The 13,802-nt window shown below is 46.1% G+C and overlaps 1 protein-coding gene across 2 annotated transcripts; it reads left to right on the top strand.

The window, feature by feature from the left end:
- Positions 1-1,585: 1,585 nt before the first annotated feature.
- Positions 1,586-13,796, top strand: CUNH1orf159 (chromosome unknown C1orf159 homolog). Of its 2 annotated transcripts, none has more exons than XM_042883407.1 (11): positions 1,586-1,610; positions 2,327-2,448; positions 5,609-5,764; positions 5,900-5,990; positions 7,786-7,861; positions 9,713-9,817; positions 10,659-10,724; positions 11,061-11,195; positions 12,269-12,294; positions 12,599-12,629; positions 13,631-13,796. In XM_042883407.1, the coding sequence occupies exons 4-11, from the start codon at positions 5,919-5,921 to the stop codon at positions 13,726-13,728; spliced, it is 609 nt and encodes a 202-aa protein (XP_042739341.1). In that variant the 5' UTR covers positions 1,586-1,610; positions 2,327-2,448; positions 5,609-5,764; positions 5,900-5,918; the 3' UTR covers positions 13,729-13,796. The 2 variants fall into 2 exon arrangements, with proteins under 2 accessions (XP_042739341.1, XP_042739340.1); XM_042883406.1 differs by lacking the exon at positions 1,586-1,610 and adding an exon at positions 1,743-1,805.
- Positions 13,797-13,802: the final 6 nt, after the last annotated feature.

Raw genomic sequence — 13,802 nt, forward strand, 5'->3', positions numbered from 1 at the left:
TGTTTTCCCACTTAACAGAAATATTGCCACTGGATTAGCAGACCATGAAATCGTGTCAATTGCTGGCTGTGATTCTCCCGACAAGCCAACTGATGCTTCTACTTCTGCTATGTAGGTCAGATCCGCTCCGCAGCTATAACATTCTGCTTGAGTGCCTTGCTGTGTCTCACCCAGGTAATCTTCCAGGAAAAGTACAGATGAGCAAATGTATTTGTGGAATGGAGTATTGTTTACCATCTGGTACGAATTGTTTGAATCCTGTTAAATTTTTTACAAAGAACATGTATATTCTTCTTAAAGGCAGAAAGCTTTTAGGCTTGTCCTTAATATTAATGCAAATCTAGCAGTAGACTTCTACGCTTTAAAGCTGACGTGAAAGAGAAAATGCTTAAGCCATCCTGTTACTGCTTTGATCAGAACCAGACCTTCAAAACCGTCACTGCGAAATGAGCGCTTCTTGCTTAGTAAAGAGAAACCCTGATATGTGGGACAGAGGCAAGCAGCTGAAAAGTGCCATTCCAGAGAAGGAGATTAAAGATTACAACTAATTTGGGGAAGTCTGAATAGAATTGAGTACACGTAAGAAGCAATGCTTTAATTTACTAGAGGTAGAATAGTGCAGATCTGGGGAAACTTGTCAGTATGGGCACAGATTGTGTTTGCTCCATACGATTCCATTTTTCAAGCTCCTCCTTAAGGATAGGGTATTCACTGAGGAATGTCGCTGGTCAATGAGAAATAGACTGTGCTCCAAGCACTGCGGCTTTCTACAGTAACCTTCGGCTTTGTCCCCATCACCAAAGCTACCAAAGCATCCTTCCTCAAGCAGCTGGGCCAGCTTGCTTCTCCGCCCAATAGGGGAAATCTTGGTGGCTGCCTCAACCGACAGCTGAAAGCCAGGCAACCACTAGCAACACTGGATTAAAATAATTCTTACGGCACTGAATTAATTCCTACTGTGTTGAACTGAAAGCAGTATTGAGGTACAGGAGACAGCATCTGAGAAGAATTTATGAATCGTGTGTCTGGATGAGGTTAATTGTCACGGTAGCTCACATTTGCTCACGCAAACAATGAAAGTTTCCACAATCTCCCACTTTTTCCCTGCTGTCAGATCGGAAAAGTCAGTACAGAAATCTGCCTGAGCCACATGTGCCTGAGCCACATTTATGTCCTCATTCGTGCCGGAGAAATACGTGCTCGTGAGCAGAAACGTCATTTGGGAGGACTGCAGTGGCAACAAGGAGGGACTAGATCTACTTCATTCAGTCGTTTTGTCACAGTAACTCCCGTAGAGCAGAAGGCTCAGGTGGACGTGCCCCTGCCCTTCGGCACTTCTCCCTCGGTGACCAACTCCCCTCTCAGCGCCTCAGTCCCCTCCCCCCGCCATTCCTCCTGGGGCGTCCGCGTCGCCCAGCAACGCCCAAAATGGCGGCGCCCGCGCGGTGCACACTGGGAGTTGTAGTGCCGGAACCCGCCCTTTCCTCGGCGTGACGGGAGGCGCGGGACTCCCTTTCCCATGAGGCACCGCGCGCAGCAGAGCGGCGCCGGCGAAGGCGCTGCGGGAGCGGGCTGAGGGAGGGGATTTACCTGAGAGGAGGAGGGCTCAGGTAGGGCTCGGCGCGGTGCATGCTGGGACCTGTAGTTCGGAGCGGCGGTGCGTTCGCCGCACCCCTAGGGCCGGCGAGAGACGGGAGAACTACAAGTCCCAGGGCGCCGCGGGAAGGAGCGGGCAGGGCGCCGCCTGAGGGCGGGGGGTACGAACGGGAACCTGCCGGCGGTGCTGCCGGAGGACGCTTCCTCAGGTGGGGAGAGATCTGCAGGGGGTGACGGGGATCCTCTGGGGCGGGAGGGCGCGGGATCGGCGGCTGAGGGCGAGGGGAGCCCGCGGGAGGAGCCGCGTTGTTCGGGCAGGTGTGGGGGGAGAGGCCCCGGGGCGCGGCCCAGGCCCGGCCCTGCCTGTGTGCGCTGCGTGCTGCGGGCCGCGGGGCCGAATTGCTCCTGTCGTCGTTTCTTTACGCGGTGAGACCGTAAAGCCCGCTATAATAACAGGCTGCGATCCTGTCTGCTGGCCGAACGGCCGTAAACAACGGTGTCGGCGTGCTCCGGGTGCTCGTAGAGGTGTAAGGGAGCCGAGGCTGGAGCGGAGAGCCTCGCTGCCTCGTGCAGCGTGTGGCGTTAATTGCTGTAAAGTCATTTAGGAGGGCAGGGGTGGTGGGTCTCTTTGCAGGTGTATGCTAAGAGAGCTGGAAAAACAAGTCCCACTTCAGCTCTCGTTTCCACGAGGTATTTTCTAACCCTAACTGGCAGCTGTTCTACTGCTCAGATCCTCTGTGAGACGGTGTCAATGGGAAATTAGCAGTCAGCTGCACACCGTCCGCCTCCAGCGTGGCCCTGGGGAGCTGCAGTGCTGCTGAGAGGAGCCCAGGAGTCTGCAGGCTGTGCTCCGTGAGTCTGCCTTTTAATTTCTCTCTGATACCACTTTGATTGCGGCCAAATCGAGGTCCTGGCAGAGCGTAACAAGCGGTGGAATGGGGGTGATGTTGTTTTCCGCTTCCATCTGTTGATCTAATTGTAAAACAACCTGAAATTTAGCAATGTGTTGCTGCAGGTTTTTTCCATGTAGCTGAAGGAATACCCTGACGCAGTGCTCCAGCAGCAGGCGGGGCAACAGAGGTGAGAGATGCAAAGCTGTATGCATGCAGAATGTAGACTCAAAGTTCAATTAAAGGGCGCTCGATTCCAGGAGTGGGAGGAAAGCATTCAAATGCGTAGTATTTATCGTGAGTTGCTTGCCTTTTTTTTTGTAAAGGCAGCGAGAGGAAGAATTTACTCAGTGAATGTTGACGTGTTCTGCTTATGCGTGTTGTGTCACTTGAGATCCGAGCTGACAGCAACTTGAGATTTCTTTCAAACGTGGAGTTCTGGTGTGAAATACTAGTTTTAATTAAAATGTCTGTGTTCTCCTAACTGTGTTGGCGTCTCAAGCATAAATACATTCTAATTTGGGCTCCAGCTTGTGCGTGACATTATCTTTTTTTTTTTTTCCTTACTCCAAAGAGAAAACGCTGCCAAACGTAAAACGTATTCCTTGAGTTTGTAAATTGTTTTGCTGTGGGTGTCGCATCCTGATCAAGCTCTCGTTTAATTTAAATACACAGCTACCTCATCCTGAGCCACGGTTAGTCAGAGTGTGTGCTGGAAGTCTTAAAATCTGTAGGGCTTTTCCCTTTCTAAAAAGAATAAAGTTGTGGCACAAAATGCAGTTCAGGTCGCTAACGGAGCAGTTCTGATTGACTGGTGGCTGGAAAGCAATAAAATGAGTTATTAGTTCTGCAGTTTTGCAAGTGAAGACCAATGAACAGTCCAAATCCCTGCTGAACGTCGCTGTCTCGATTGGAAGTACTGCACTTACTTTGTTCTTCAAAAAAGCTGTGTGCTTTTTTTTCCACATTATTACAAGTGAAGAATAAGGATGCTTAGCACCGTCGATGGGTGCAAACCTAAACCAACAAGTAGATATCCAGTATTGCCTTCATGGCTTGATTTCCACCCCTCCACATTCAGACAGATGTTCTTTAATATTTCGCTGGCAGAAAAAGAGCCCTGCAGGATGTGAACAAGTGGTTCTGGAGCTCGGAGCGAAACGTAAATTGAGTCAATGGAAGTCTGATGGGTTTGGGAGTTTGAAAGCAATTTGCTCGTCTGCTTTCACGCCTCCGAAGCTGGTTCAGTGGTGTGTATATAAAGTTCACATAGCGTGTGTCTCTCTCACAGACATGTAATGAAAGAAATTAAGTTGCTGATGATTTGAGAGCAAATAGATCCAGTGACCTAGTTCTGCTGGAACAGCTGCAGGACATATGTTCCAGTTTGTTACATTCGGTAGTGGCTGGGAGTGACTGCCCGTAAATGCAACAGTGTTGTTGATTATCATCTTAATTTATTGGAGGAGTGCAGATGCAGCCCGTGTCGAGCTTTTGTGAAGAGGAGGATCAGGCTCTTAGCAGTGGCCAGTTTCCCAAGTGTTTTCTTGTTTAGCACAAGGTGTTCCTGAAGTTAAGTGTTTTTCTAGATAACAAGAATATACTTGTTTAAACAAATGCCTTGTTCGTCTCTGTTTCTCTAGTGCTTACAGATCAGGTATTGACAAAAAAATCCATGCAGTTTCCAAAGGCATGACAAATTCATCAACAAATGTCTTTACTGACTGTGATGATCCTCCCCAGAAGAGAAGCAGCAACGTCTGATTTTTGAAGAGAGGCAGTCAGGCAAGCTTTGTGAGCGTGCTTGTTTAAAATACGTCCATCCACACGCACGTCCTCGAGACTGCCTTGATGTTAGACCTTTGCTGGGTCACAAGTAGCTTCTGTTCAGTTGAAATGTGCTGAGGAAGAGAGTGTTCCCTACAGAGCTGTGAGCAAGGTGTTCTTGGCTTCTAGAGCTACGTGCTGCGCTGTGGAAAGCTGCTCCTTTCATCTTCTGAGGTGAATTCACCTTCTTTGTTAAGGCAGGTGTTGGTGTGAGGTGTCTTGTCCCCACTGCAACTGCTTAGAAAGGTAACATCTGTGCTTCGGGGCACTGATCTGGGAGTCGTATCTCCATCCTTGTTATGCTTAAATGGAAAAGGATCCGTGGCAGTGCGAGCTCTTCCTGCTCTGTCCAAATCCTCATTAGCCATACAAATGACTTGTAGCAGTAACACTGGAGTGTGGTTTTTGGGATTGTCAGCCCTTGGTCTTGGAGCTTTTAGCTGATAACAGAGGGTAGCCATACGTTTTCCCACTAAGCTGAACTGTTTTTGCTGTGAATTTGAGGCCGCAGGTTCTGTGCACACGCTTTTTTCCAGGAGCAGAGTGGAAGTTAATCGTAGGAACCATTCAGTGATTCTGTTTTTCAGAGAAGCAGCTTGCCAAGGGTTGTGATAATGTCTTTTAGAGTAATTTGAAATTCATCCACTGGAGTTTTATTTAGCAAAAATAGTTGGGGAAATGACTCACTGGAGAGCTTTTCCCTACAGCCAAAGGCTTTCTTTCCTCGTGTTACGCTCTAGCTAGAGGAGCTCGTCTGCTTCCATGTGTTATTTATAACAGGAAAGACTCTGAAGGCACCAGGCTGCAGGTAGGCTGGCTGTGAGGTGTGGCTTCCCACGCTATTGAGCAAAAACCAGGCAGACACTGTAGCACAGACAGAGGAAGTGTCTGAGCAATGCGGATGGAGCGTGACGTAGGGCTCAGCAGTTCAGCCTAACAACCCAACCTAAGAAGTGTGGACTTTGCTTAGGCTGTGTGCAGTTGGATGAGAAGGATGGAGGGGGGGGGAGGGAGGAAGGCTGATAGCCGATGGCACGGTCTGCTCACGGAGGTCTGATTTTAGGCAGTTGAGAAGTAAGGCTTATTAGCAGATAGACTTCAGCAACGCTTCGTGATTGCGCTGTCATGGGCGAAATTAATTGCAGCATTGCCTTCTCGAGTGGCGTGTGCTCTCTGCCCTGATACGGATCCATCACAGCTCAGTGCTGCAGGCAGAGGAGCCTGTGACTGCGGGGAGGCTTATCAGCAGTGGTGCCAGGCAGTAACTGTTCTCTTGCAATCACGTTGATTTTCAGATGCTGGGTGTGGAACAGTCTCTGCGTGGCCCAGTTTGGAGCAGACTGATAAGGCTCCTTGTTTCTTAGCAACCACGATCTGCCATAGCCAGGAGCCTGCCCTTCTGCAGCTGGAGGGAAAATTCTGAATGTCTCAAATCTCTGTCTTGCACCAAGGTAAGCCGTTCCCCTTGGCATATTTAATTTAAAGGCCTTTGTATTTGAATAAAAGGAGCGTGCTGGCAAAAGTTCCTTAGCAAAGGGAAAGCCTAACTTCTGTCATTAACAATCCATTTCCTTGTTCTTATTTAGACTGTTGTCTTTCCTGGGCATGGAGGTGCCGTACATCCTTCTCTTAACCAGACTTGTAGCAGAAGTTGCCAGCAAATCTACTGAAAGTTCGGTAGGTACTTTGCGTTTTTGTCATGCTGGGGACTGTCAAACCGAGAAGAAACAGTGTATTTTCCCTTCCTGTTGTGGTTTATTGAAGGCTTTGTAATTAAACAGAAATGAGTGATGCTGGCGGTCATTAACTGAAGCGTTGACAGGGGGTTGACTTTGCTGTGAGCGCCTGTTAAATTCATGCCAGTCGTGTGCCCGTAGGCTCACAGGAATGCAACTGGCAAAGCTTTGCAATGTGAGGAAAAAAACACCTCCATGATTGAGACAACACTTTTCAAGCTGCACGGTAGGTAGTTCCACTGCAGAAACTCCAAACTACGGATACCAAGAAGTTTTCTAATGACTGTGGAGCTGTGAAGCCAGTTCTGTTTCACAGAAAAAGGTCAGACACAAAATTCTGCTTTTGGGAGAATTTTTACCAGCAGTGCCTTGTAGGAAACTGGTCTCCAGGAGGTTATCTGTAGGTTTTCTGGCTCTTCACCTCCCTTGTGATGCGCTGACAGTTTTAAGTCAGCCTTCTAATTACACTTTCATGTCCCGAACGTTTCTGCTGACAGCTTTGATCTTCGCCACCCCTGGATTTGATGGATTTTTGCCCATGAGCAGAATAATGCTGACTGTTCTACGTTAGGTACATCCAGGTTATTTGTATGTGTGAATACAGATCGGATCCAGTTACTTTTGACCAAGAATACTTCATCTCTTCTTAAGACCGATTAGCCTTGCTGTATGCTTCAAGGGAATGTATCCAGGCAAGTTGAAGAGGCACTGGACTTATTTTCCTTGCGCAAACTCGGAGAGTGGATGTGCCCAAGCCTATACAGAGTGTCAGTAACGTTCTGCCAAAAGAACTGCAGAGCTGATAAGAGCCATCTATCTCTAAGCTTATGTCACAGCTTGTTGTAATTTGTAAATCATTTTGAAATTGGCTTTTATATAAAGCAACGGGAAAAAAATAAGCTTTTCTTGCCTTCGGGATATGTGAAGTTACTCTTATGCTAAATGTTGAAGGAAGAAACTTTTGCATCTCTGCTGATTGCTTTGCCATATGTAGATGTTATCTTCAGCTGCGATATGGGCGTTCAGTGAAAACTGGTTTTTGCCAGCCGTGTTGCTAACAGCGTGTCTCTATTTTGAGTTCTTTTTGGGATTTCCCGTGTGTGCGAGAACGCCTTTGCCTCTTTACTGACAGCAGTGGCAGCCTAATGCTGACACGGTGCATTTTTCTTCCGTGGGTCTGTTGTAGTTATAGATGTTGGCAACGTCCTACAGAACTTTGGTGAAGGGTTTCAGTATCAAACTCTTCAAGATCGAGGGAGAGGAGGCACAGCACGGCTGCTCGGACTTTGTGTGGGTCTCTGGTCAACGAAGCGGGACGAGGGGACTTAAGGACTGGCCCTCAAAATGTGTCCTGTTGTCTCAACTTTTAGCAGCCTCGTTCCCTCTGCTTTCAGCACAAGGGCAACTCAGTGGGCTATTGCCATCTGGAAACTGTCTAGAAGTGGATCTTCAACACTTGTGTTACAGGAAGTTGTAGCAGTGCCATGTGATCAGCTACGATGGCAGCAGTCACTGTGAATATTTCTCTTGTTCTGCTGCTTCCCACCAACCCTGATGTCCTCACGGCTGGTTTGAGACTTGTGTAACAAGCGCTACGTCCTGAGAAAAAAGGCTTTGAAATGGCTTCTTCGTGTAAAAGTTTGGTCCCCTGTGTTCTCTGTGGATGTTTACTGCAGTATTTGTATAACCTTGAAAACCGTGGGGAAATACATTGCGATGATTTTTCTTTTTCTTAGGTTTCAGAAACAGAATGTTGTGTGGATATGTTGGAGTCGAACAGTTCCTGTCCAGTAGCCAACCAGTGCAGCCCAGGTATAGTGTGGTTTTCCTTAATTAAACCCCAGATTATTTTTGACAGTGAACATACAGCGTCCGATTTAGTGGGGAATGGAAAGAGAATAAACAACGAGGTGAACTTTCTCCTTATGTGTACAGGATATGAGTCATAAGAAGCACGAAATGTCCTTGCACGGTAAGTAGAATAGACGACTATAAGGTTTTATGCTTTCTTTTTTATTTAGCATGCAATTGGATTATGCAAGAGCTGTTTTGGATACTTGGAGGTCCATAAAAGGGGCATAAAAAGCAAAAATGCTGCGGTGTGTTGTAGCGTTCAAGAGCAGTTTTGGTGTTGCCTTGTTAGCACAAAACGCCTCGTTCTTCTCGTCCCATTTAAGTTAATGTTTTTCCCTAAATTGAGTACTGTTTTTTTATTAATACTGCGTACTCTGTGTTTAAAATCAGAGTAAAAGACAGAAAATGGCTTCAGAGCCCACAGCAACGAGAGAATTGGTGATTTAAAAATTGAGGTGCCTTTCTGGGCTGTTCAGATGGTTGTTAAAGCTCTATAAGCCTATCTAATTTCACTGCCTCGTTAGGTTCTTAAACTGTTGCTTCATTGCTACCTTCATTTCTGCTCCTAAATGATTTTAGACGTGGTATGAGCATAGTCTCCAAGCTATGGGATTGCAATCTCTGAAGTCTTCCTGTAAACGGATAACCTACCAAAATCTTTGGTGTCAGATGAAGACTTTGATGTTTCCTTCCTATTGCTATGGAAAGGCTGTGCCCTTACGTTGGGTCCGTTTGTATTTAGATTAAATGTCAGATGTAATTTATTGCTGTGGGCATCAAATGTGCTGTTTCCCTCTAGGGAAACCGTAGTAGCAACGCTGTTTTCAAATCAGCACCGTACTAATGGTTTGCTTTATGGGATAATTGATACCAGTTTGGCTCAAGGCTCTGGAGAGCTGGATTTTAGCCAGCCTAGTAAGTTTTTTGCTTCAAAATGTAGACTGTAATATGATCCAGGAGGAATATCTTTCTAATCTTCCTGTCTTGAGTCTAAGCCTCAAGTGAAACCGCCGCAGCTTTATTTTATGAAATGAAGTTGTTATTGAAGATGCGCCCTAAATTTTTTTATATATTTTTTTTTTTCCTCTTATGAAAGAGGTAGCAGGACGTGTGTTTAAACATAAATCGAGAGGCTGGAACACTGAAGTCATAGAAGATGAAAGTTTAATCAGTTTCCAGCCCGCGTGGCGGGGTGACGGATATAAAACACTCACCATCTGCTGCGGGAGAGTTGAAACAGGCTGGGGTTCTTCTAAAAGTGAAACAGTTAGTGCAGTACCTGAGATCACCGAGGCATGGAGAAGGGCTAGATCGCAGCAGCACTCCTACCTTGAGCTTGTCACTCTTCAGTTGACTGACTGTGGAAACTCCAGCATCTTCTTTCGTCCAAGCACAGCCAGGTCCTTAGCATCTTTGCCCCTGCCCGTTTCTGTTTGCTGTGCTCTATGCAACAGTGGCATTAAGTTCTGTTGTAGCAGTGCACGACCTCTAAAAAGAAATGGCTGAACGATGCTGCGTTTTTAGTGTTGTGGAAGGTACTTGCAGGTTGTCAGATGGATCCCTTTTATCTTCAAGCTAATGAAGCGGTGAATTGAGCTACGCTGAAATTTCCTTCTTGGAGTTTTTCCGGAATGTAACTTTCTCTTTTTTGCTCCTTAAGAGGTTGTGTCTTTTCTGGAAGAAGTGCTCTGAAATGCAGCCTGCGTGGTGTGTGGGATTTGTTACCTCTGCCCCTTTCTGAAGATCAGGAAACGTCTCTGGTGCTGTTTGTCTTGTTTTCACATCGCTGTGCATCTTATTCTTCTGCAGGTTGTTACAGACGATGGAACGAGGATGGGAGTAGCAGCTGCATTAAGTGCAAAAATGAAACTCTTCCTGTTGCTGCTGTTTACAATCTGACTGATTGCAGAAACAGTGAGTCATTTCTCATACTGCTATTCTAGCTAACAAGATTTCTCCTTGCTTATGCGGTCCGACGAAGACCGTTCAAGAAGACATCAGGTGTTGCCAAGTCTCTTGCACCATTTGTAAAACTTCGTCCTTTTCCGAAGCCCTAACGTACCTCAGGGGTTTTGAACATGCAGTAAAAGCTGCCGAAGCTTTGGAATTGAGTTGACAGAAACTATGCAGCGCTGTGGAACCGTTCCAGAACCTAGAAGGGTAAAGAATGCAAAATGTTGTATTGGAATACCTAATTTGTCAAACAAAGCGCAACGCTTAGAGGAAGAAAAAAGATAATTTGGCCCGATGTCAGATCTTAAAACTAAGTTTGAAACATGAAAATGATTAATCCTACAGGCTAGGACCTGTATCGACTATGCTTGTTTGATACCGAGTTTTGTGCTTGCTTTAATCTCTCCTGTCAAAAAAGACACTCGCTGGGGGCTTTTCCAGGGGACAAAACAGCTCAGGCACTGCTCGAGCTCCTGAAAGTCTGTACTGTGAAGGACAGATTCGTTTTGTGCCTGTGGCTTTTGAGAGGTGAGATTCATCCGATCCCTTGCAAATATTGTAGTGAAGGAGATAAGAAACTTGATCTAAGGTATGAGAAATGCGCTGGCGAATGGTTTTTGCTTCCTTTCTGGGAGTTCCTCAAGGTGGTGGTAAGAATGCTTTCAAAACTGATTTACTTATTGGAGAAACTGGGATTCTTGTATAATTTCAAATAAGTGCTGATAAATACCTTCTCCCAAAGTTTTTCAACGAATGCATCGTCAGATTTCATTTGAACAGCTTTTTTTTTTTTTAATTACAGCTGGTATCAGAGGGATGAATTTCCAGATGAATATAAGCACTGTAACTCCTTTCATACAGAACATAGGTGAGTAGTTGAGAATAACGATGGGATGTAGGCCTCACAACTCCTCGCTGTATACGAAGCCCTTCAAAACGTGGCATTTGGAGCAAGTTGTACTTCTTTTTTCCCCTGGAAGAGAGATTTAATCCCAAAGGTGGCAGCTCCTTTTACTTGTTCTGCCTAGCTTTCATCGGGAATCTTTTGTAAGCCTCAGAGCTGAATTTTGAGGTAACTGTATCTCACTGAATGGTTCTTTCATCTTGCCCTATCTTCGTTTAACCCTTCTGTTAGAAGAGATTTGTAGTGGATATTGGGCTTTCCTCTGAGCAGTTGTTTTGGTGTTGTCTTTGTGTTTTACAGGGGGTCCGGAAGTGGCAGCTTCTCTCATCTTAGGGACGTTTTTCATCAGCTTATTCCTGATTCTGTCTGTCGCTTCTTTCTTCTACCTCAAACGTGCCAATAAACTTCCTAATGTTTTCTACAGAAGGAACAAAGGTAAAAAATACTTCTAAGTCATTGCCTCAAGAAACATCTCAAAAGGTTTGCTCCCCCGAGACAATGCAGAATAACAACTTTTCCCTGCTATGTGCTTACAGCATCGTGTTTTTCACTGCAGAGCAGGGGGTGTGTGCTCACAGCTCTTCAGTCTGAGCGTGCTTAGGTGCACATTACACAGTGTCTCACTAACCTAGCTGTTGCTTTCTGTAGCGTGCAAAGACTCAGTGTTGTACTAGGCGTTAGCTGTCACTGAATGTTAGGCGTCCAGTGGGGACTTTTTGCACACAGAGCATTTTAGCACAGCGTGTATATTTCAGTATGCACAATGTCAGGTGCTTCAAGCCGTGCAAAAAGCAGTTGTTTGTTCTTGAGCTGTAGCGCTGAAGGTATCCTGTTTACTGAGAATGTGTCAGCAGCAGGAGAAAGGGAACAGTGTGAGAGGTTTCTTGTTACTGTGCTTCTCAGTCTCCTGTTTGCCCTCTGAACGCAGGATCTGCTGGGACTCAAAAGGGGCGCCTCCGTCTTGCCTGTTTGGCACAAACTCTTTGAATCTTCCTTACGACAAACTCCAGCTCTGCATTTGCTATGTTAGAGCTCCTTCTGTTGAACAGAAAGCCGGTTTCTGGTTTAGGTCAACTAAGCAAGTAGGCTTCCTCTTATTTTTCAAAAGAGGAAAAAAGAGAGGGGTGACTGGAGCAATGGGTTCAGTTATTTGGCTAAGAATGTCACACGTAGCCGTGGCGAGTTAACGGCGTGTCGCTGTGCCAGGCTCTTCTGGTACTGGCTGAAGGTGCTGTTCTGCTGTTGGAGCTTCTGTAGCATAAAGAGATGCTGCCGGGGCTGCCTTCTAAGAGAGGAAAATGAGCCGTTCTTGGAAACCTTTGCAGCCCTTTAACCTCAAAAAGAGTACTGCAATACGTCCTACTCATGGGTGGTCTGCTGATGTCCTAATCTGTGCTGAGGGTCTTTGTGACAGAAATTTTTATCAGTGGAACTATTCTGTTGCACGCATGTATTTAACATAAAACCACTAGCAGGTCTGGATTAATGATGGTTTCTTTCTCTTTTAGCGTCTGTTCTCCAGCCTAGTGAAACAGTAAGTAAGATTTGTTTTTCCACTGAGACTAAGCAAGCCTAAAACATCAAGTAAACAGTAACAAGTCATTTGCGAGCTGCTTGATCTGTTATGAGAAACAAGACAAAACGAAATGGTTTGGGTTCTTTGAGCTAGAAAAAATGTGACAGCTGAATACTGGCCGTGTGGATTATGAGTTGCTTTCTCTAAGACAGCGCTCGCAGTAAACGGAATTGGAACCCCGCAAGGTTCCTGTGTTTGTTTTAATAAGACTGAAGAAACAAGGTGTTTTCTTTGACACAATTGTTTTTCTCCTGTTACTCAGGCATCCATGATACCTCCCCCAGCTACTTCAGGTGAGAGACTGTTCTATGGGTCACGCTGCTACAAACAAAATGTTGCCTGTTAGCCTCCCTCTTGCACGTTTCATTGCTGGGAAGCAATGTCTCAAAGCAGTTACGCTAAGAATACTCAGCAAGTGAAAACAATTACTTTTAGGCCTAGTGTAGAACTGTGGAATCTGTCAAGAGCACAGAAATCTGCTGTCCAGAAGCCCTTTTGGGTGGGATTTATTGCTTTAATTAACGCCGCCACACAGTATTGATGCAGCACTGTGCTGTAGAGAAATCAAAGATCTATTTTTATTCTCATTGAGAGGAAAGTAGGTGGAAGAAATGGGTTTTGAAGAACAGCGCAGTCTGGAGCCCAGTTTCAGGACTGGAATCCTCTTTCCAGTGGCAGGCTGGCTGGTTTTCAGGCTCGCTGATCTGAAGCACGTCAGCTTCTTGAAACAAGTGGCACAGACTGTTTGGGATGTAGCGTTTGGCGCGCGTGTGGCGAGTGGGTTGTTTGTACGTTGGCTGTTTTGACAAGGTGGGATTTTAATTGGCGTGAAAATCGATCAGCAATACAGTTCTCATCTCAGTTTTCTCCACGGTTCTTCCACGTTTCAGCCTATAAACATCGCTGTTTGAGATTCGCACTGTAACGCACCGGTTTAGACCAAATCTTTGGAATCCAAACTTGCTTTTTGGTGGACATCCAAATTTGTGCTACTTGTGGGAAATAGCACATACTGTTCTTACGCGATCAGCGAGCCAATGAGAACCTAATAAAGCTTGAAGTGTCTAAACGTGACTTTCACCAAACAATAGGGCAATAGGACACGCATACTGTATTTGTGGCCTTTTTTTCCTCAGCTCAGCGCAGGGGCGCGGGGTTTTCTGGCTTATTTAAAGGGCAGAATGAGTTTGGCCGCCCGGGGGCTGCTGGGGGGCGCGTGTCGCTATGAATGAATGAGAAAGGCACGCTTCTGCAGCAGGTGCTAATGATGATGTTTCTGTGCCCGCCGTTTCAGTTCGGAAGCCGCGATACGTCAGACGAGAACGGTCACTAGTGACATCTGCATCCGCTGCTATGATTCCATCTTCCGAAACCAGGGTCAGCAATGTTTAGCCTTCGCTCCCGCCCGAGGACTCTGTAACTGTACGCAGCGTTGAAGAAACTTTTTCTGAATCCACTGAAGTGCC

The sequence above is a fragment of the Lagopus leucura genome, unplaced genomic scaffold (assembly GCF_019238085.1).
Source record: "Lagopus leucura isolate 7727_CA_CO unplaced genomic scaffold, USGS_WTPT01 Super-Scaffold_100037, whole genome shotgun sequence".
Taxonomy (NCBI): Eukaryota; Metazoa; Chordata; class Aves; order Galliformes; family Phasianidae; genus Lagopus; species Lagopus leucura.